The 18,784-nt window shown below is 38.3% G+C and overlaps 1 protein-coding gene across 2 annotated transcripts in view; it reads left to right on the forward strand.

Moving 5' to 3' along the window:
• tgfb3 (transforming growth factor, beta 3) overlaps window positions 1-18,784 on the forward strand; it is a 30,321-nt gene that overhangs the window by 4,374 nt on the left and 7,163 nt on the right. For both annotated transcript variants that reach the window (XR_013819399.1, XM_079853219.1), the window contains exons 2-4: window positions 10,314-10,477; window positions 16,137-16,266; window positions 17,424-17,531. Coding sequence is in view for 1 of the 2 variants with exons in the window: in XM_079853219.1 (XP_079709345.1) it covers window positions 10,314-10,477; window positions 16,137-16,266; window positions 17,424-17,531 (402 nt within the window). In the remaining variant the exon portion in view is untranslated. The remainder of the gene's footprint in view (window positions 1-10,313; window positions 10,478-16,136; window positions 16,267-17,423; window positions 17,532-18,784) is intronic.

The raw sequence follows: 18,784 nt of genomic DNA on the forward strand, positions 1-18,784 counted from the left end.
AGCGCTCGAGTCAGGCTTTTGGTGCATTATCTCATCTCGTTGCTGCGTCTCAATTCGCCTACTTGTACTATTGCTTTGTGAAGAAGAAGTGCATACTTTTGAGTGTGTAGCAGAAGAGTAGACAAGCTTTGGGACATACTACTGTATCACGTCATACAATTGCGTCTTTAACGGTTGCTCTCTATCACAGTAAGCTGGCCTGTCAATCATCCTATCACAGTAAACTGGCCTGTCAATCATCCTATCACAGTAAACTGGCCTGTCAATCATCCTATCACAGTAAACTGGCCTGTCAATCATCCTATCACAGTAAACTGGCCTGTCAATCATCCTATCACAGTAAACTGGCCTGTCAATCATCTTGTCACAGTTAAAATCCTCCACATTTAATCTAATGTTCTACTGTATCGGACAGAAATGCAGAAGCACGTTGATCTGCAGTCGCGGGTCTTTCATGCGGAGACTCTCATATTCATGCATAATGATGATGCATTTAAAAGTTAATGGCCAAACGGATCTTTATAAAACTCCACATTATTGCAGATTAAATATAGCACGGATAACATTAAATAAATATTTTTCCATCAGGTTAAACTTTGATTAGTCACTCAAACCTTTATCTAAACCTCTCACCGTTGGTCGCGCATATCCGCCATTTTTGTAGTTTTTTAACACTTTTTACTCGTGTTTGTAGTTCCTCCTCCAAAGCACAGTGGGTTGTGGGTAATATCAGCTGTTATCGTGAGCACGGATCCACACTTCGAAAATCCACCGGGAATAGTAGACCATCCGGGACTTCTGGCACACTCTTTTCAACATACTACACACTTATTTTGATCTCACACACTGTTTGGGATGGATAGTGTGAACATTGGGATATCATTTATTTGAGGGATTCCACATTCAGACTCTTGAGATAACCGACCGGAGGAGGCGAGCAGTCACTTAACACACGGGTCACGGCCTATTATACACCGCTCTTGATGAATGCACCCGGGATATTTACTGCATGACCTCATTTCACTTCAGACTCGCCGTTTGGACGCAGAACAAAGGCTCACAGGACCTGAAAGAAAGCGCAGTGTGTTTTGATCAGCCTTTGGTTTGCATTCAGTCCGCCGTTATCTGCGGTGATGTCTGAAGTCTTTGGTGGTTGGAAATGATTGAACCCTTATAGTTTTATTCTGTCCAGTTGGACTTTAAAGGCCGTTGAACAGTTGACCTCTTGACATTTCTTGATGTCTCTCATAAACCTCGGACTTCATTACAACACTAGCAGTTTATTAACTAGTAATATTAACCAGTCTGCTAATGGGACCTAATAAAGCTCCTCTCTCTGATCATGATTTAAAAATCTTCAAATTCATCACATTTCTGGTCTTCAGACTGGCATAGAGTGACGAGTTTGTACAGTCCAACCCGTAAATTCACATCACACTGGTTCCCTCGACAAAAACCCAGTTGGCTTTTGGATTATTGCAGTAAATAAGCTGTAAATGTATTATTCTTACATGTTTTGCTCATCATGATAATCTTCACAAATGAACACAACCTTTATGAATTTTGAAGTCTAAATAAAAAGCTAAAAGTAGGCTATAAACAAACTACACCACAGTCACATGACCTCATGGTCACCATCATAAGCTTCAACACTGTGCTCTTTTTGGGCTATTGTGGATGAGTCTAATTGCATTATTATCTTGAGTTATTATTTTTGAGAAAATGCTGGTTGTATGCGCATCCTTTTTGGATAGTTTCGTGGTATAAAGATGTTTGATTTGGCTTCTGTAGAGTAAGTATTTTCTGATAAATGTGCATCCAGGAACTCTAAAGCTTTTAAATCCATCTCATTGTGTTTTATATATTTCTGATGTTTTTGCATTTTTATAACATCAATTGGAAAACGGATCAATCTACAAGTTGGACAGTTTGAGTTAGAACAGTTTATCATAAACTGTGAAAGCAAGATGAGTTTATCTGTTGGACTGATGATGTTTAATGTGCACATCAACCTCTGTCGTCACATTTAGACACTTGTTAGCAACCGCCGTTTTCAAGACAAGTAAAAGCTTTTTCCTTTTCTTTTTTTAATCACAAGGTGGCATTACTGATGTCTTTCATGTCGTAGAATAAAACCTGAACATTTCTTGAGTGTGTGTTCACCATTTTGTAACCAAACACCTGTTGACTTCAGAGCCAGAAGTGCTGAAATGCAACTCGTTTCCAAGTTTTCCATTCTCGTTCTGTTGAGGTGTGCTTATCATTTACATCATAAACAGTTATACGTTTTTATTGAAAAAGGCAACATTATTGGGTACAGCAGTTCTTTTTAATATTAAATTACTAAATACCAATACCGCTTTTTAAAAAACTCTAATGAAAAGTGCATTTTGACACATTATTAACTCTTTCACTGCCAGCGTTTTGAAAAACGTTGCCATCCAGCACCAGCATTTTCACAAGTTTCACTCCTCCCATAGTATTTTGCTGTATTAATATCTGAAATATATCAAAATAAATAACCGACTCTGTGCTTGTAAACTAATTCTAGCTTCTTGCATTATTTTTTGTCAACACTTCAATGTGGGTAAGTTTCATTAAAAAAAGCAACACTTTGAGCAAAAAGCTGAGAAAATCACGTTTTTGTCAAAGACTACATCTGGATCAGATTCAGATCAAAACACAGATGGAGTCGATCGAGTCCATCAACACCCCTAAAGCTTCAGTCCTGTAGCTCGTCCTGGGTCGACATTTCATTCAGTAACATTAGGCAGTTTTGATTTAAATGCTGTTTAATGTTGATGATCATGCTATTTTACATATGCATATGATTACATGTGATATCACTTGTTTCTGCTTCTTCTCCTGTGTTTTGATCAGTAGATTCAGCACTCTTTCAGAAGATGTATTATAGCACCCCCTACCGTATAACAGTGAAAACACGGAAAATTCTGTCAATGGCGGGGAAAGAGTTAATGAGGCAAAAACCAAAGGTTTAGTGCTATCAAAGGGATAGTTCACTTTGAAATTAAACTGTGGTATGTTTTAGCTTACCTCAAGGGCATCCAAGATGTAGGTGTCTTTTTTTCCGCAGTAGTTTCAATTTTGATATTTTTAGGTCAAACCGTTCTTGTCTGTCAGTCCTATAATGCAGGTCTGTGGTCCTAAAACAATTCCCCATCGTCCAAATTAAACAATTCCCCATCGTAAGTACACATTGATGGCCTAAGACACGAAACGAGCGGTTTGTGTGAGAAAACAAACAGTATTTATATCGTTTTTTACCTTTTGTACACAGCCACGTCCAATTGATCTGAGGGCGCGCGTGCTTCCTATTGTGTGACGTTTGCACAGACTGGTGCATAGAGATATACACACTAGATGTCGCCTTGGCTACAGCAGTTCATTGCGATTGCCAGCCAAGGCGACATCTAGTGTGTATATATATATGCACCAGTCTGTGCAAACGTCACACAATAGGAAGCGCCCGCGCCCGCACCCTCAGATCACTTGGACGTGGCTGTGTACAAAAGGTAAAAAACGATATAAATACTGTTTGTTTTCTCACACAAACCGCTCGTTTCGTGTCTTAGGCCATCAATGTGTACTTACGATGGGGAATTGTTTAATTTGGACTTCTCTGTGCATGCTCTTTGAGACAGTGACCATAGACCTGCATTATAGGACTGTCAGACAAGAACGGTTTGACCTAAAAATATCAAAATTGAAACTACTGCGGAAAAAAAAGACACCTACATCTTGGATGCCCTTGAGGTAAGCTAAAACATACCAAAAATTCATTTCAAAGTGAACTATCCCTTTAAAGCTACACTGTGTGATTTTTACCCCCATCTAGCGGTGAAATTGTATATGACTACCCAGTGAATATTAGTTTCCGTTCCTCTCAATTCCGAGGGCGTTTTCACTCCTACGGTGGCCGTATTATTCCAAGATTAACATGGCTTCCAGTTATCGACTTCGTCCATGACAATAATAAACAATACGTCTAAAATGAATAAAACTACAGGACAGATGTCAGGAGGTAAACGTCACCCTTGGAATCGGCTATCCCAGCATAATCAGATTAGGCTAACGTTACAATGTGTACAAAGTAAAAGCAATTAAAAATAACTAAAATTTACAGTGTCCTTTTTTTTTATATAGCTTAAAAAATTGCGCCTTTAAAACTATTCATCACCTGTGATCCGTCGCAGCACAGATTTATGTTACAAGGTAAACGATACTTTTTCACCATTGACGCGAGAATGAAGTTATACTAGAGGTCGTTCTGGCGTTATGCACAACCATGCTATGGTTAGACAAGCAACTATAAAACTTCGAATTTACACAAATGAATTACAACAGGCTGAATTACCTGTCGAGAAGAAAGCAGGCAACCTCGGCGTCCGTTTTAAAATCTTTTCTCCTCATGAGCTCTTTCCATCTGGGAAAAGTTACTCCAATATTGACTATGGTATTGCTGATTTGTCTGTCGCGTTGACGTTTTAATTCTTTCTTTCAAATGTGAGTACGCACACACACACGCACACACACACACACCGCACTATCTTTCAAATCTGCCGGCACTCGCGAGCTCGCGAGTAATCTCCCCCTCGCATTCGTCACGGTGTCACTGAGTGAAAAACGCAAAAGGCGAAGCTTGAATTTACAGGCATGTCCCTCTTTGGCTAATGTAGTTTCAAGATGGAGGGGCAACATGGCGACCGGCATTCGAACCCCTCACCCGTATGTACTTTCAATGGCAGATTATAAACTTAAGAGAATACTTTATTACTTGAAAGAAGTAAATATACATTAATGAGCACATATATTTTTGAAAGAACTAAGTGTTTTTTGCTAAGAATCAACTAAAAAAGTTACACAGTGTAGCTTTAAAGTCAATAATTGTCTATACTGTAAGAAATAAGGTATACAAGAGGCAGTGATTCATTGTCACAGCTGAAGTGTTTCTACATTCAACAGCACGACCTCAAGAGGCGTACGGCTCTTATAAAAGCAGAAAACTACTTCAGTGTAATAAATGAATTAAGTGGCATTTTTCTGCCAGAAGATCTAGTTCTGAGTCAGAGTAAAGTCGCTCTCCTCCCAGTTCACATGGACAAAAAAAATTCTGTATTATGAATTTTTAAGGCCAAACAAGTCATTTGTTGAGGTCAGTTTATATATAACGACTACACGCCTGCGCACGTGTATATTCAAACGCGCACACCTATAGACTAAACACGTAATACGCAGCGAGTAACAATCTCTGTTACTGTAATCTCCTATTATCACTGTAAAGCTGCTTTGAAACAACTCATATTGTTAAAGCGCTGTATAAATGAAGGTGACTCGACTTCATTTCCTCTGTTTACCACTTTCCTCTGACGTTCATCAGCGCTGCCCTGATTACATCCAAGGCTTTCTCAGGAGCTCTGGATCATGTCACCTGGCAGGAGAGGAACGACGTCTCAGACCATGTTTAGAGTCAAACCAACGAGAGCACCTCGAATATGACACTTACCTGGCCTGAGATCAGACAGGGCAACTGAGTAAGATGGATTGGCGTGCTAATCATCTGCTAAAGTAATAATAGTCCGACTGCAACAGGGCTATTATTGTTAACTAAAATGAAAACGTTCTGTCCAGTTTGGAAAACCTTTGGTGTCACTCTGTTGACCCATATCTGAAACTTCAGAACTGATCTTTGTGTTTGACTTCATTCACTGCAACAATCCCTGTACTTCCATTCACGGAACAAATGAGCTACACACTTGAGCCTTGGCGAAAATCAGCCATAATGTGAAATCCACCTAAAACATTGCAGTAGGAAAAATGAGATCATCTAGAAGGAAACCAAAAGAGTTGATTAGAATTTCAAATCTCAGAGCGGGGCTTTCCATCTTCAAGAGGAGAGCGGCACGTGACGCGTACGGGAGACATAAGGCACGTGGAGATTCAACAGAGCTGCCATTTGCATGAATTATAAGCATATATTGCCAACTTACTGGATTTTTTATTCATTTTTTTGTTACAGTCTGAGACTGGAGGCACTAGCTATGCACAGAATTGGAATATCTCATAAAACATTTGCAAATAAAGCATCGTTTCCATCCCATGAGAGATGAGAACAAAATCGAAACTTTGTGAGAAAAATGGAAGTTTCAACCCTTTACAGACACGCTGAAGCTCAAGTCGCCATTGGCTAGTCATTTATTTAATTTTACTCGCCAGACTTTTTAAATGTAATCCAAGAACAATGCAAAAAAAAAAAATTCTAGATAGTGTTGTCAAACGATTAAAATATTTAATCGTGATTAATCGCATTAATGTCATAGTTAACTCGCAATTAATCACAGTCGCACATTTTTATCTATTCTAAATGTCTCTTGATTTCTTTTTGTCCCATTATTTTTTTTCTCATTTTAATGCTCTTATCAACATGGAAAAGTGGATCGGCTTGCTTTTTCCGCAAATGTTTTTTTATTGAAAGCAACATTGGCATATACTGTAGTGTTCAGTTTCACACTAACATTCTCACTCGGAGCAAATACTCGCGTCAGAGAATTCGCATCAGCCGTGTGTGTGCTTGGCCATCCAGTGGTGTTTCAGACTGGGCGTGCTGCGATGATCGCCCAGTTCACAACGACAAAACACACAGATCACTTTGGTCTTGTCAATTGAACCATTTGGAAACTTTTTAAAAGTAAACTTTCCATTCAGAATCTTATTGGCATCCATTTCGGCATCTTGCGCTCGCCATCCACTCAAAACGTAACGTTAGCTTGCTACTCTTCGGCCGGTTCGCAAGCCCAAACAAGTGTGTGTGGCGCGCCTGTTGTTTTGTGTCCGGTCTAGCTAGATCCGGTGTGGTGTTGTAGTTTTTCTAATGTTACTAGTTGTTGCAACAGCATGTGAAATAAAACTACAAAGTTTGCTAGGCCAAAAAGAATGTTAATCTCGCGATAAAAAAATTCTATATAAACTTAATATCAATATAAAGTATACATTTCAAAACACTGTTAAAGTCAAATAAACAGTCTGTAATAAAATAAGAACAAATAATCAAACTATAAGCAATAGCACAGATAAACACAATAAAACAAAGATGCTAATTAAATTAAATAAACTGTTTTACAGTTAGATCTAACAGTAGTTAGATACAGAATAGCAGAATAGGTACAGAAACTGAATAAAGTAATCAAATGTAAAATAACACTGCTTAGTCTTCATTGTATAAATTAAATATAGATTAATCCTTATTAAAGATACGAAGTTATTTAGTCAAGAGCATTGAGTCATTTTTTTGCAGTGAGTCTGTTGTTTGATTAGCATTAAGAGCAGCATCAGGAATATGAGGCTGCTGTCCCTTTAAGAGCGCATGCACGGATCCAATACACTGTTACTGTACACATGCGTTCACTTTCTCGATTGTTCATGGTCACTTCAGACATAACCGACTATGTTTACCAGGATACTCGCCAAGATGGACATTTTGCCTCATTTTGAGTGAAATTGTCCATTCAAGCGCAAGAAGACGTGAAAGAGAGCTCAATTCAGTCTGCTTCGGATGTGCAGTTTGCGCAGACAAAACTTCTCACACAGCGCGCAAGTTATCCTTCACGTCTTCTTGCGCTTGAATGTTTAAATTGGCAAGGCCCAAAAACGCATGTAAATGATAAACTTTCATGATGACACAACTCTCTCTCTCGCTCACTCTCTCTCTCTCTTTCTCTCTCTCTCTCTCTTTCTTTCTCTCTCTCTCTATCTTTCTCTCTCTTTCTTTCTCTCTCTCTCTCTCTCTCTCTCTCTATCTTTCTCTATCTTTCTCTCTCTCTCTTTCTCTCTCTCTCTCTCTCTCTCTTTCTCTCTCTCTCCCTCTCTCTCTATCTTTCTCTCTCTCTCTTTCTCTCTCTCTCTATCTTTCTCTCTATCTTTCTCTCTCTATCTTTCTCTCTCTATCTTTCTCTCTCTCCCTCTCTCTCTATCTCTCTCTCTCCCTATCTTTCTCTCTCCCTATCTCTATCTATCTATCTATCTATCTATCTATCTATCTATCTATCTATCTATCTATCTATCTATCTATCTATCTATCTATCTATCTATCTATCTATCTATCTATCTATCTATCACGGGTGTGTGTGTGTGTGTGTGAGAGAAAGCGACAGAGCCATAAGCTCAACAGGCAATGTCTGTGCTAAACTTATTTTTTGCCTCTAACTCACTTACACGTGATTGTAATCAGACAATTTACTAGCCATTGGCTAATTAAATACATTTTTTAGTCGCCTCTTGTGAAATTTGGTCGCATATATGAGTTTCTGCAATCTGACTCTTTTTCCCTCCATCATAAACGAGTGTGTCTCAGAGCGTCAGACGAAACACAATAAACACTGTCATGATCTCTGGCGTTCGGATGCTGGTGTTCGGGAACACACTCGTGTGTGTGAGACGCTTCTGGAGGGAATTAAACCCAATCACTCTGATCACTCACTTCGACTCCGGCGTTTCAGAAACACCAAACCAACATCTGAGACGCTGCGATGCCATTGGTCCACCAGTTACTCCAGTTATCCAATCACAGCTTCAGATGAGGCAAAGTCACATGAGATTATTGTTGTGCATCGAGAGATTTACTCAGTAAATGTGTTTCCATCGTAGTTTATGTGCATGTCTTATTGGATAACAAATGATCTGCCTCAATTGAGCGCACATGTTTTTATGCACATTTTTTTAATTTATGAGCATCTTGGAATTTCCATCCAGTGAGTGTTTCTTTTAAATGCAATTTCCCAAAATTGACATAAAAGTAGATGAATGTTAACATAGCTACTGAAAGATGTGATGGTCAATCAACTGAAACTCCACCAAACTCCATTTGGTGCACAGAATTGGTTTTCAAAATCCAAAAAGAGAAAGAGAAAGAGTGTGAAAGACTGAGGCTTGCATAAGCGTGTGGTTTTCAGGAGGTCCAGAAGTGTAGAGCGGCACAGCCCAGCTGGCATAATCCCTTCATATTACATAAATATTCCACATCTGACTCGCCGTCCAGCCAGTCAACATTTAGCGGATCGCTAATGGACTGCGGTCTGTCATCAGCGAGCGCACACGTCAAGCAAAAGACACGTTTTACAGTTGATCTTCTGTTTATTCTAAGGAGCATTTCAATGGTGTTAAATAAAATGCTAAATAAAAGTTGATTATATAAACAAAAAAAAGATTAAACTGAATTAGCCAGATAAGCGCTGCATTAATAGTTATATGACCAATTCATTCAAATACATGCATTTGTGCATAAAGCCTGTGTGTGAAAGTATGATTCACAATTAAATGTAACATCAACTGAAACCACACATGTGCAGAGTCCAGTGACCTTAAAAAAGTTGGTAACACTTTAACTAATATTAACTAATGAACTTTATTGTAATGTATTAAAACTAGGGCTGTCAAACGATTAATCGCATCCAAAATAAAAGTTTGTGTTTACATAATATATGTGTGTGTATGGAGTATAATTATTTTCTATATATAAATACACACACATGCATATATATTTAAAAAAAATGTGTTATTTATATATAAAATATTTATATATAATATAAATTACATACTGTATAATATAAATAAATATACACAGTATATACATGCAAATATTTCTTAAATATATACATGCATGTGTGTGTATTTATATATAGAAAATAATTATACACCGTACACACACATATATTATGTAAAAACAAACTTTTATTTTGGATGCGATTAATCGTTTGACAGCCCTAATTAAAACATGAACTGACCATGAGCAATACATTTGTTACTGTATTAGTTAATCTTTGTGTTAATGTTAGTCAATAAAAATACAACTATTCATTGTTTGTTCATGTTACTTCGCAGTGCATTAACTAATGTTAATTAATAATTATTATAATTAATAAATGCGTGTTTGCATCTTTCTTTAAAATATGTCACTTGCTGTGATATTTTCTAATGAAAAGTAAATAATGTAAAAAAAGGGTGTGGAAATAATGACAAAATGCTATTTTTTGGGGTGAATGAATCCACTGATTTGAAACAATTTTCCCTCAGAAATTGCTAGTAAATTTCACAATTAATCACAAAGAAATGGCAAGAAAGACATTGAATTAAACGTGAAGACTATAGAAAATCCTTTTCCACAATGTTGACGTGGCCAGATACTTCAGAGCAGTTGATATGAGATGATGTGAAACTTGTATTTGTGTAAACTGAGGGCTTCTGTAGTAACTGAGAGAGCTGTGTTTCCGTGACCTGACCTCTGACCTCTTGTGTTGCAGATGACCTCCCCTACTGCCCCAAGGGCATAACGTCGAAGGTTTTCCGCTTCAACGTGTCCATCATGGAGAAGAACGCGACCAACCTGTTCCGGGCCGAGTTTCGTGCGCTTCGAGTGCCGAACTCCAGCGCCAAGAGGAACGAGCAGCGCATCGAGCTCTATCAGGTGCCGATCCGACACTCCGTCTCATTAAAGGAATAATTCACTTCACAATGACAATCCTGTCATCATTTACTCGCCCTCAAGCTGTTTTAAACCTCTATGAATATGAAGATATTTGTTACCAACATTCTTCAAAATATCTTCATATTCATAGAGGTTAAAAACAGCTTGAGGGCGAGTAAATGATGACAGGATTGTCATTGTAAAGTGAACTATTCCTTAACCCTGTCAAGCCTGACATATGAAAAAATTGTCAGAAAAATCTTTTTTTTTTTTTAAATCAAACACTTTTATGGCTCATATTGTATCATATATTGAGAACATAGAGAAAAAACAGCTCAGTTTTATTTCCAAACTGAGCAAAAGTCCGCAATCTGCTGCAGATGCTGATATTTATATGGACAAAATGTAAGATGAAATTCTGATGTAAACCAATGAGATCTTTATAACAGTATAGCAGATACTTGCATAAAATGCATATAAATATCAATATCTGCCAATAATGTCTTAGTAAGCTGATATTTAAATGCTTAGTTTTATGATCAAATCTCTGTAGTTTTAAATCATATAATGCAATGCAATATAATGATGATTGAGAGATGAACACATAAACCTTCCTCAAAAGCCTGATGATCATATTTGATACTCATGATTATGATAATAAATGATGAATGATAATCAAGTAAAGCGAAGCTGCTTCAGTCCAGCTGAAATATTACTAACAATATCAAAGTTATTCTTGCGTTTCCTTGATAAATCAGGGCAGATTTGACACAGAAAGACTCGTGAAGCTCGAGCTGAAGGAGGACGCTTGTACAATTATACTGAAAGACTTTTACTGGATAAAAGAGTCTAAACTATCAGTCAGAGACAGAAGGACTGAGGAGATTGAGTGTGACAGGTTTAACAGATCAAGTTGATCATTAGAGGCCTTATTTGTCTCAAATATGATACAGTAGCTTTATAGGGTTAAGACTTCCATGATGTGGAAAGGATTAAAGCGTGGTAGAATATGTTAAACGTTGTTCACTCTTATTGGTATCTGAAAATATCATGAAGGCAGAAATATGTTCTACTCAAACACAAAGGCTGGGTTGTTTGATTCTTTGATTAATGGGAGTTTTCTGCAGATCCCAGTGGATAAAGCCGTGACTCCACACGAGAGTGTTTACAGCCGGACGCTCTCAGAGAACCAGTATTCGACTGCTCTGAAGTCTTCAACAGCTCTCTGAGACATTCTCTTATTTCACGCTGTTTCTCAGTTTAATATTTAACAAAGCTTGATAATGTAGATCACGTGCGACTTGCAATCCAATCATATAACGGTGCCGACGTCACTGAGTTTACAACAGTCATTCATCACTGACGAGGGGACAAACTTTGTACTAAAATTGAGCAATTAAAATGATTTTTCAGAACTAACTGTAAACAAAGCTAATTCCACAAATGTTTGGAGTGATAATTCAGAAACACAGATACACGAACACAGACATGAATGCAAACTGTAGTAATAAACTGATAAAGATCTGTGGGCATAGTGGAATAGATTTCCGATCACACTTGAGTTTAGGGTCCAATTCTCACTATTTTTCCTCAATAAACTCTTAATTACTGCTTATTAATAGTTAGTCAGGTAGTTGTTAAGTTTAGGTATTGGGTGATTAAGGGATGTAGAATATGATCATGCAGAATAAGGCATTAATATGTGCTCTATAAGAACTAATAAACAGCCAATATCCTAGTAATATGCAACCAGTTAATAGTGAGAACTGGACACTAAACTAAAGTGTTATCAGATTTCCAATATAAACCCTTCAAGACTGACTGATCATGGGCTCTGAGGTTATTCAGGCATCATATATGCTTCTGTACGGATGTGTCTTGTTTTTAATTGAGGAGAATGTGCTGTTATCTTGAAGATCTAAAGAACACCTCACTCCCATAATGCACTGCAAATGACAGAATCAGCCTCCAGACACTCCTAAACTTCTATAACAGTTTAGGGTCAAGCAGTTATTTCTTAAAATACAGTATTTTTATTCATCAAGGACGCATTAAATTGTTCAAAAGCGACAGTAGAGACATTTCTAATGTTACAAACATTTCTATTTCAAATAAATGCTGTTCTTTAAATCTTTCTATTTCTATTAATCAAAGAATCCTGTAAAATAAAATGAATCAGTTATTTATTTTCAACATTAATAATAATCATAAATGTTTCTTGATCATCAAATCCTCATATTAGAGTGATTTGTGAAGGATCATGTGACACTGAAGACTGGAGTAATGATGCTGAACATTCAGCTTTGATCACAGGAATAAATTACACTTTACTATATATTCACATAGAAAACAGGTAATTTACATTAGAATAATATTTCACTGTTTTTAATGCATTTTTTATCAAATAAATGCAGCCTTTTTGAGCATCTTTTAAAAGTTGTACATCTGAACATTTTTACATTCATTTTACGACTAAATCCTAATAGTTTTTTAAATATCAATTAGACATCAGTGGTTTTATATCGTCCCATTATCTCAGATGAGTAGTGCACACACACACACACACACACACACACACAGTGCCGCAGAACAAACACAGACGCGGAGAGAAAGCTGATGGCACTGCACTGAACTCAGATGGAGCGTGGAGTTTTACGGGCCTGATCTGTTTTCCAGGTGCTGATGGATTATACAGAAGAACATTTGCACAATTGCAACCGAACAAAAGAGGCATTCTGAGAAACTCAGAGCTTTGCTTTCACATGCCGACGCTTCTAACCGCAACATAAAACCCTGAGAGCTGTTATATAACAGATTTACTCCCAACTCCAGCGGTCAGTATATATTCTATAGGTGTTGTATCCTGGCCCGGCTTCCCCCCGCGAGCCCCGCTCGGGTCCCAGCGTTCCCTGTGAAGGAGCCGTTGGTCCCGTCAGAAGCTGAGAGAGCGAGTGTGTGTGTTTCTGGCCTGGATCTGCTGGCGTGGGCCGCTCACGTGTTCTCCGAGGACAGCCGCCCCCAGACACGGTCTCACCGGATGCTAGATTAGGTCCTCCAACCCACTTATCTTATAACCCAGCCGGAGTTTTATGGGCCGAGCTGTTGCGGGACCTCCGTGCGTATGCTGATTTTATCTGGCCACATTCTTACAGCTACTTTCAAGAGTCTTGAACTGAAGGTCAAGAAACCTAGAGTTCTGTAGTTAATAATTTTATCCCTTAAAACTCACCAAAATGACATTTAAAAGTGTTTTCCTTCTTCATGTCTTAAAATATTTTGAATGTAACTCGACACCCTTGTCCTCATTTAGTATGCGTGGTTCTATGAATATGCAAATGAGCCCCGCCTCCACTCACTCGCTCAGCTAAGAGATCCACTGGTTGACGATCACACGTTGATCTGATTGGTTACAAGGTAGTTTGTGACGTCAGAAACACCAGCGATTTCAAAGTGTGTTTTTGAGACTGTCTTTGGTTCACTGCAGTTTTAAGGAGGAAATACTCAGCAATGCTGTCGACTTATGAATTTACACATGGTTTGTCTTAAAGCAGATTAAAAACACCACATAGACACATAAACAACATTAAAAGCTGGATTTACACCACAGGGGGACTTTAACAGAACACCACTGAACCTTTTAAAGGGGCCATGACATGAGAAATCAAATTTGCCTGGTTCTTTAGAAATATAAGGGGTCATAATTTAATTTTTTTCATGTCATAATTATGACATTTTAATGTTTCAGAAGCAGGCTTTTATAGTTGTGTGATGAGTTGCTACAAATGAAGACCTTTCTGTCTGAGTTTGTGTTTAGGAGGCTGCTTGTGTTGGGTTGTTTCAACCCAAATTTGGGTCAAATATGGACAAACCCTGGCCTGGAAATCCAGACCTAAATCTGAAAGACTAATCCACTAATAAAGATCGGCCGGCTCGAGGGGCGGCACCAAGCATGCATTTGAAAATCTCACTGCACGCAATTGGATAACACTACGACCAATCACAGCAAGCCCCATACGCTTAGCTACCAGCGGAGCTAACTGGTAGATTAGACTCTTGCCGGATCCGGTCGGCAAAACAGCAAAAACGCCCTTCTTGCAAAGGAAGGAATCGAGCGCCGTCTTCTGTTCCTCTTTTAGAGAAAAAGCCAAGTCTAACTCGTTCATTGTAGCGGCCAAAGCCGTTTCAAACAACTGGTGTTCATCCATAGCCATAGCAATGTTAACTAATGACTTCGACGTCACAGCGCTGTCGTCATCTCGCCTCTGGCCCGCCTCTATCAGATAACCTGATGTGATTGGTGCAGCTTGGATCGATTTAATGAGCATCATTACTCGATGCCAGAGTAACTCGCTGAGCAAATTTAACTTGTGCTCTCGCGAGAACTCTGGATTTCCAGGGTAGACAAACCCAACCAAATTTGATTTAAAAATTTAACCCAACCCACTTTTGGTTTTGTCCATTTTTGACCCAAATTCTGGTTGAAACAACCCAGCATTTTTTAGTGTGTGTTTAGACAGCAGGGAAGCTCATGGGGTTTAGATCAGATTATTTTAGTGCCGTCGACATCATGGAAATGATTCAGTTCCAGTATTTTACAATGTTGGATCAGGCTCTGAATCAGAATCTTCACCTGTATTTAAACACACCTGTCAATCAGCGCAGTGAACGTGATGAGGAATCAGGCTGCTCTTCATCTGTGCGTGTGCGAGTCGTACAGTGTTGTGGATCTATCAGACTCCACCAGTCAGTTTTTCCATGAGTGAGAGAGCAGAAGCGTTTGGCCTCGGGCAGCGTCGTTGTCTGGATTCATCTCTGTCTGTCTGTACGTGTGCCGGAGAGAGTGTGTGTTCTCTTCCAGCGCATGCGTCTCAGTATTTTCCATGTTGAAATGTTTTCTCGTATCTCAGTTTAATGTTCACTGAAGAGTAGCACACTGTGACTCTTAAGGGGCCGTTCACATGTAACATTAGGGCTCCCTTCTAGATCAAGCACTGGATCCTGTGAAATGTCCTCTTCTTCGTTCCATCTCATGTTTTTAACCGATAAATGCTTTCTGTGTGATATACTTCAAGCTAAATCAAAGAACGAACTGGTGTGACGTGAGTGAAGTTTTGTTTGGTGTTCGTTTCGGGAGTTCGAAATTTTCCGGAAAAGTTCGGTCTGGCTGGTAAACACCTTTGATTGGTTGGTGGTGATGACGTAATAGGTGGGTGTGGCTTTGAGGCTCCGCCTTCTTTGAGGTGTAAATCTTCTCCGCTTCATTTCTTCTGTTGAGGGGTGTGTGTCCCGTACAACGACGTAACTTGTGCTTCACTATCATAGTACGATGCATCGTTGAAAAAATCAACTATTTATAAAGCCCTATATAAATGTGTCGTGATGTGTCGAGCTGGTGCACACATCCACATCACTATTATCAGATGCTTTCTGAACTGCTGTTCTCAAACTACTGTTGAGGTTATTTTATTATCCAGAACTCTGATCCTTTTGTTTGAGCCGTTTGAGTCGACCAATGGTGTGAATTTGTGGGCAGGACTATTTGTCTGAGCGTTGAGGAAACCTGTTTGAAACCTGTCGATTTGAAGCTCTGCTTGTTGATGCTGATGGCACATAAATGTCCGCCTTAAACTCACTGATTGTCAAACCCGTGTGTTGGCAGATTCTTCGTCCCGATGAGCACATCGCTAAGCAGCGCTACATCGGCGGCAAGAACGTTCTCACTAAAGGAACGCCTGAGTGGGTTTCCTTCGACGTCACTGAGACCATACGCGAGTGGCTCATGTACAGAGGTGAGTGAACGTCTACCAAAGCTTACATGAAGATTGTGCAGAGGCCAGTTATATTAACTAATATAGGAATACAACTTCTTGCATTCATTGATCAAATACATGCACTTTTATGCCTTGCAAACATCACATTCTCTAGATTGTTGTTTGAAATTGTGCTGATGTAAATATGTCAGCAGTACCAAAAAAAAAAAAATGGTGTAGGACAATTTTCACTCATAAATCAGTAGTAAATTTACAAAAATGTGCAAAGAAACATCAAGTAACGCTTTATATTAAACATGCAATTTTGAAGTAGAAACAATGAAATAGTATTTTTCTTGTAAAACATGCAACAATCATTTTAGTTTTATTTACAACTTATAAAAACATTTTACAGTGAGGGTACGGCAGTAACGACATTTACTGTACAAGCGTTTGATGATGTTCCAGTGGAATTATCCATTAAAATGAGTTGAAAATTATAAAAAAATCAGTGTTTTTCTCTGTATTCCATAGTTTTCCAGTGTGCATGAATTTACTAATCATACTAATAATTGTATAATTTCCTAATCATCAATTATTTGTTGTAATTAGAATTGTTTTGTATAATCAACTTAATGTTTGAATTGAATGAATGCCTGATGAAGAATATGTCTTTCTGACTTCAAATAATTGGTGAGAACATTTGCTTAGCGACGGCTTCATATTGTGTATTTTGATAAATCTTGTGCACCAAAACTCAACTGTATTTGATACTGTACTGTCATATATAAAAGAAAGAATCATTTTAAACTCTTTAATTGGTCTGAATAATAGAAACTTCGAGAGTCACTATGGATTCAATCTAAGTAGGAATCAGTCGATAACTGGAAAATGGATTCAAAGAATGACCAAAGATGAGTTTGCATTTCTCCGGAAATCATGACACAAAATCAGAAACATTTCCGAGGTCATCGGACTGTGAATTAGTGAACTGCACAGCTCCTTATGATCAATGGACAGAACAAAAACATGCATATCACTGTTACTTGGAGTTCTTGAACAGTTTTATCTAGTCAATTATTGAAATCATTCAGTGTTTCATATGTGTGACTGGCAGTGATATTCCCATATTCAAGCACTGTAAACACTGAGATCAGATGTTTGTGTATGAATCTGTGTATTGTTGCACCGCTCAGAGACCAACCTCGGCCTGGAGATCAGCGTTCACTGCCCGTGCCACACGTTCAGCCCCAACGGAGACATCGTTGAGCACGTCAACGAGGTGCTGGAGGTCAAATTCAAAGGTGAGTGAAGAACACCAACCAATGCTGTTCAGCTGTTCAGTTACCAACATCGTTGTGCTTTCACCTTTTGGGCACAATAATAAGAATATAATAAAAAAACATGCATCAGTTTTTTATTATTATTAATCATAAATTATATATGTAGTTCAGTCGTGAAACTCTAGAGGGCGCAAGCTGATCGGCCCTTTATTGTCACATCACATCATTACCACATGACACAAGCTGATTGGCCTCTGCTGATCCTGCAGCCAATGAGAATGCTTGCTCAACATTTGAATAGTCTCAGTGTTGGCTGTGAGCTATCAGAGTTCCTCTGAACCCCTCCTCCTCCCCAGCTCCACCTGCCCATGCATTTCTGTCTTTATCACTGGTCAGACAGTTCTGCTTTTAAACAATGTTTGATGAGCATTTCTGTAGTGTTATTAAGATGAGGTCATCTGCTCTGGATGTGTGTAATTAAATATATAATTATAACAATATTTATATAAATGGAGGGTGAATGAATTTAGGTGAATAACAGAGGCCGGATTCACAAAACATTCTTACATTTTTAAATGCTTCCCCCCCCCCCCCCATATTTTCTAACTTAAGAATAAAGTTAAGACCATTTTGTATTCCCAAAAAACATTTCTTAAGATGTTTGCAAAGACAAAAGAATAATTTGAATTCCTGAAAAGATTGTTCTTGAAAATCATTGTAAATAACCTCTTAAAGTTAGACGAACCTGTCTTAAATCCCAAAAGGTAAGATGTTTAATGAATTTATTGGGTTGATTAAAGTATTAAGCATTACAACATTACACTAACTTCATACAATACACATCACTATCAGTAGAGATGATCATGAGTCTCTGAGGTGACACCAATGATGACAGAAGTGACTTTTTGAACTTCCGGCAGCAATCAGCACATAACTGTTTAATATACATTGATGCCTTGATGCTGAATAGTGTGTGCTTATTATGATTATTACAGTAATCTTCAGGCCAGGCAACAAAACAGCTGAACCGTTGATCAGCGAGTCCTTGGCAAGAATTGCTGTACAATCAGATACAGTAACAACAAAGCCTGACATTTTCTTCTTAAGAAGAGACGTTCTGAAAGTCCCCCTGTAGTCAATAATTTTATCCCTTAAAACTCATCTTTGATCACCAAAATGACACATTTAAGCATTTTTTTCCTTGAAAAAAAAAAGTCTTCATGCCTTAAAGGGGACATATCATGCTAAATGCACTTTTTTAGCCCTTAAATGCA

Source organism: Squalius cephalus (assembly GCF_949319135.1).
Source record: "Squalius cephalus genome assembly, chromosome: 20".
Classification (NCBI taxonomy): domain Eukaryota; kingdom Metazoa; phylum Chordata; class Actinopteri; order Cypriniformes; family Leuciscidae; genus Squalius; species Squalius cephalus.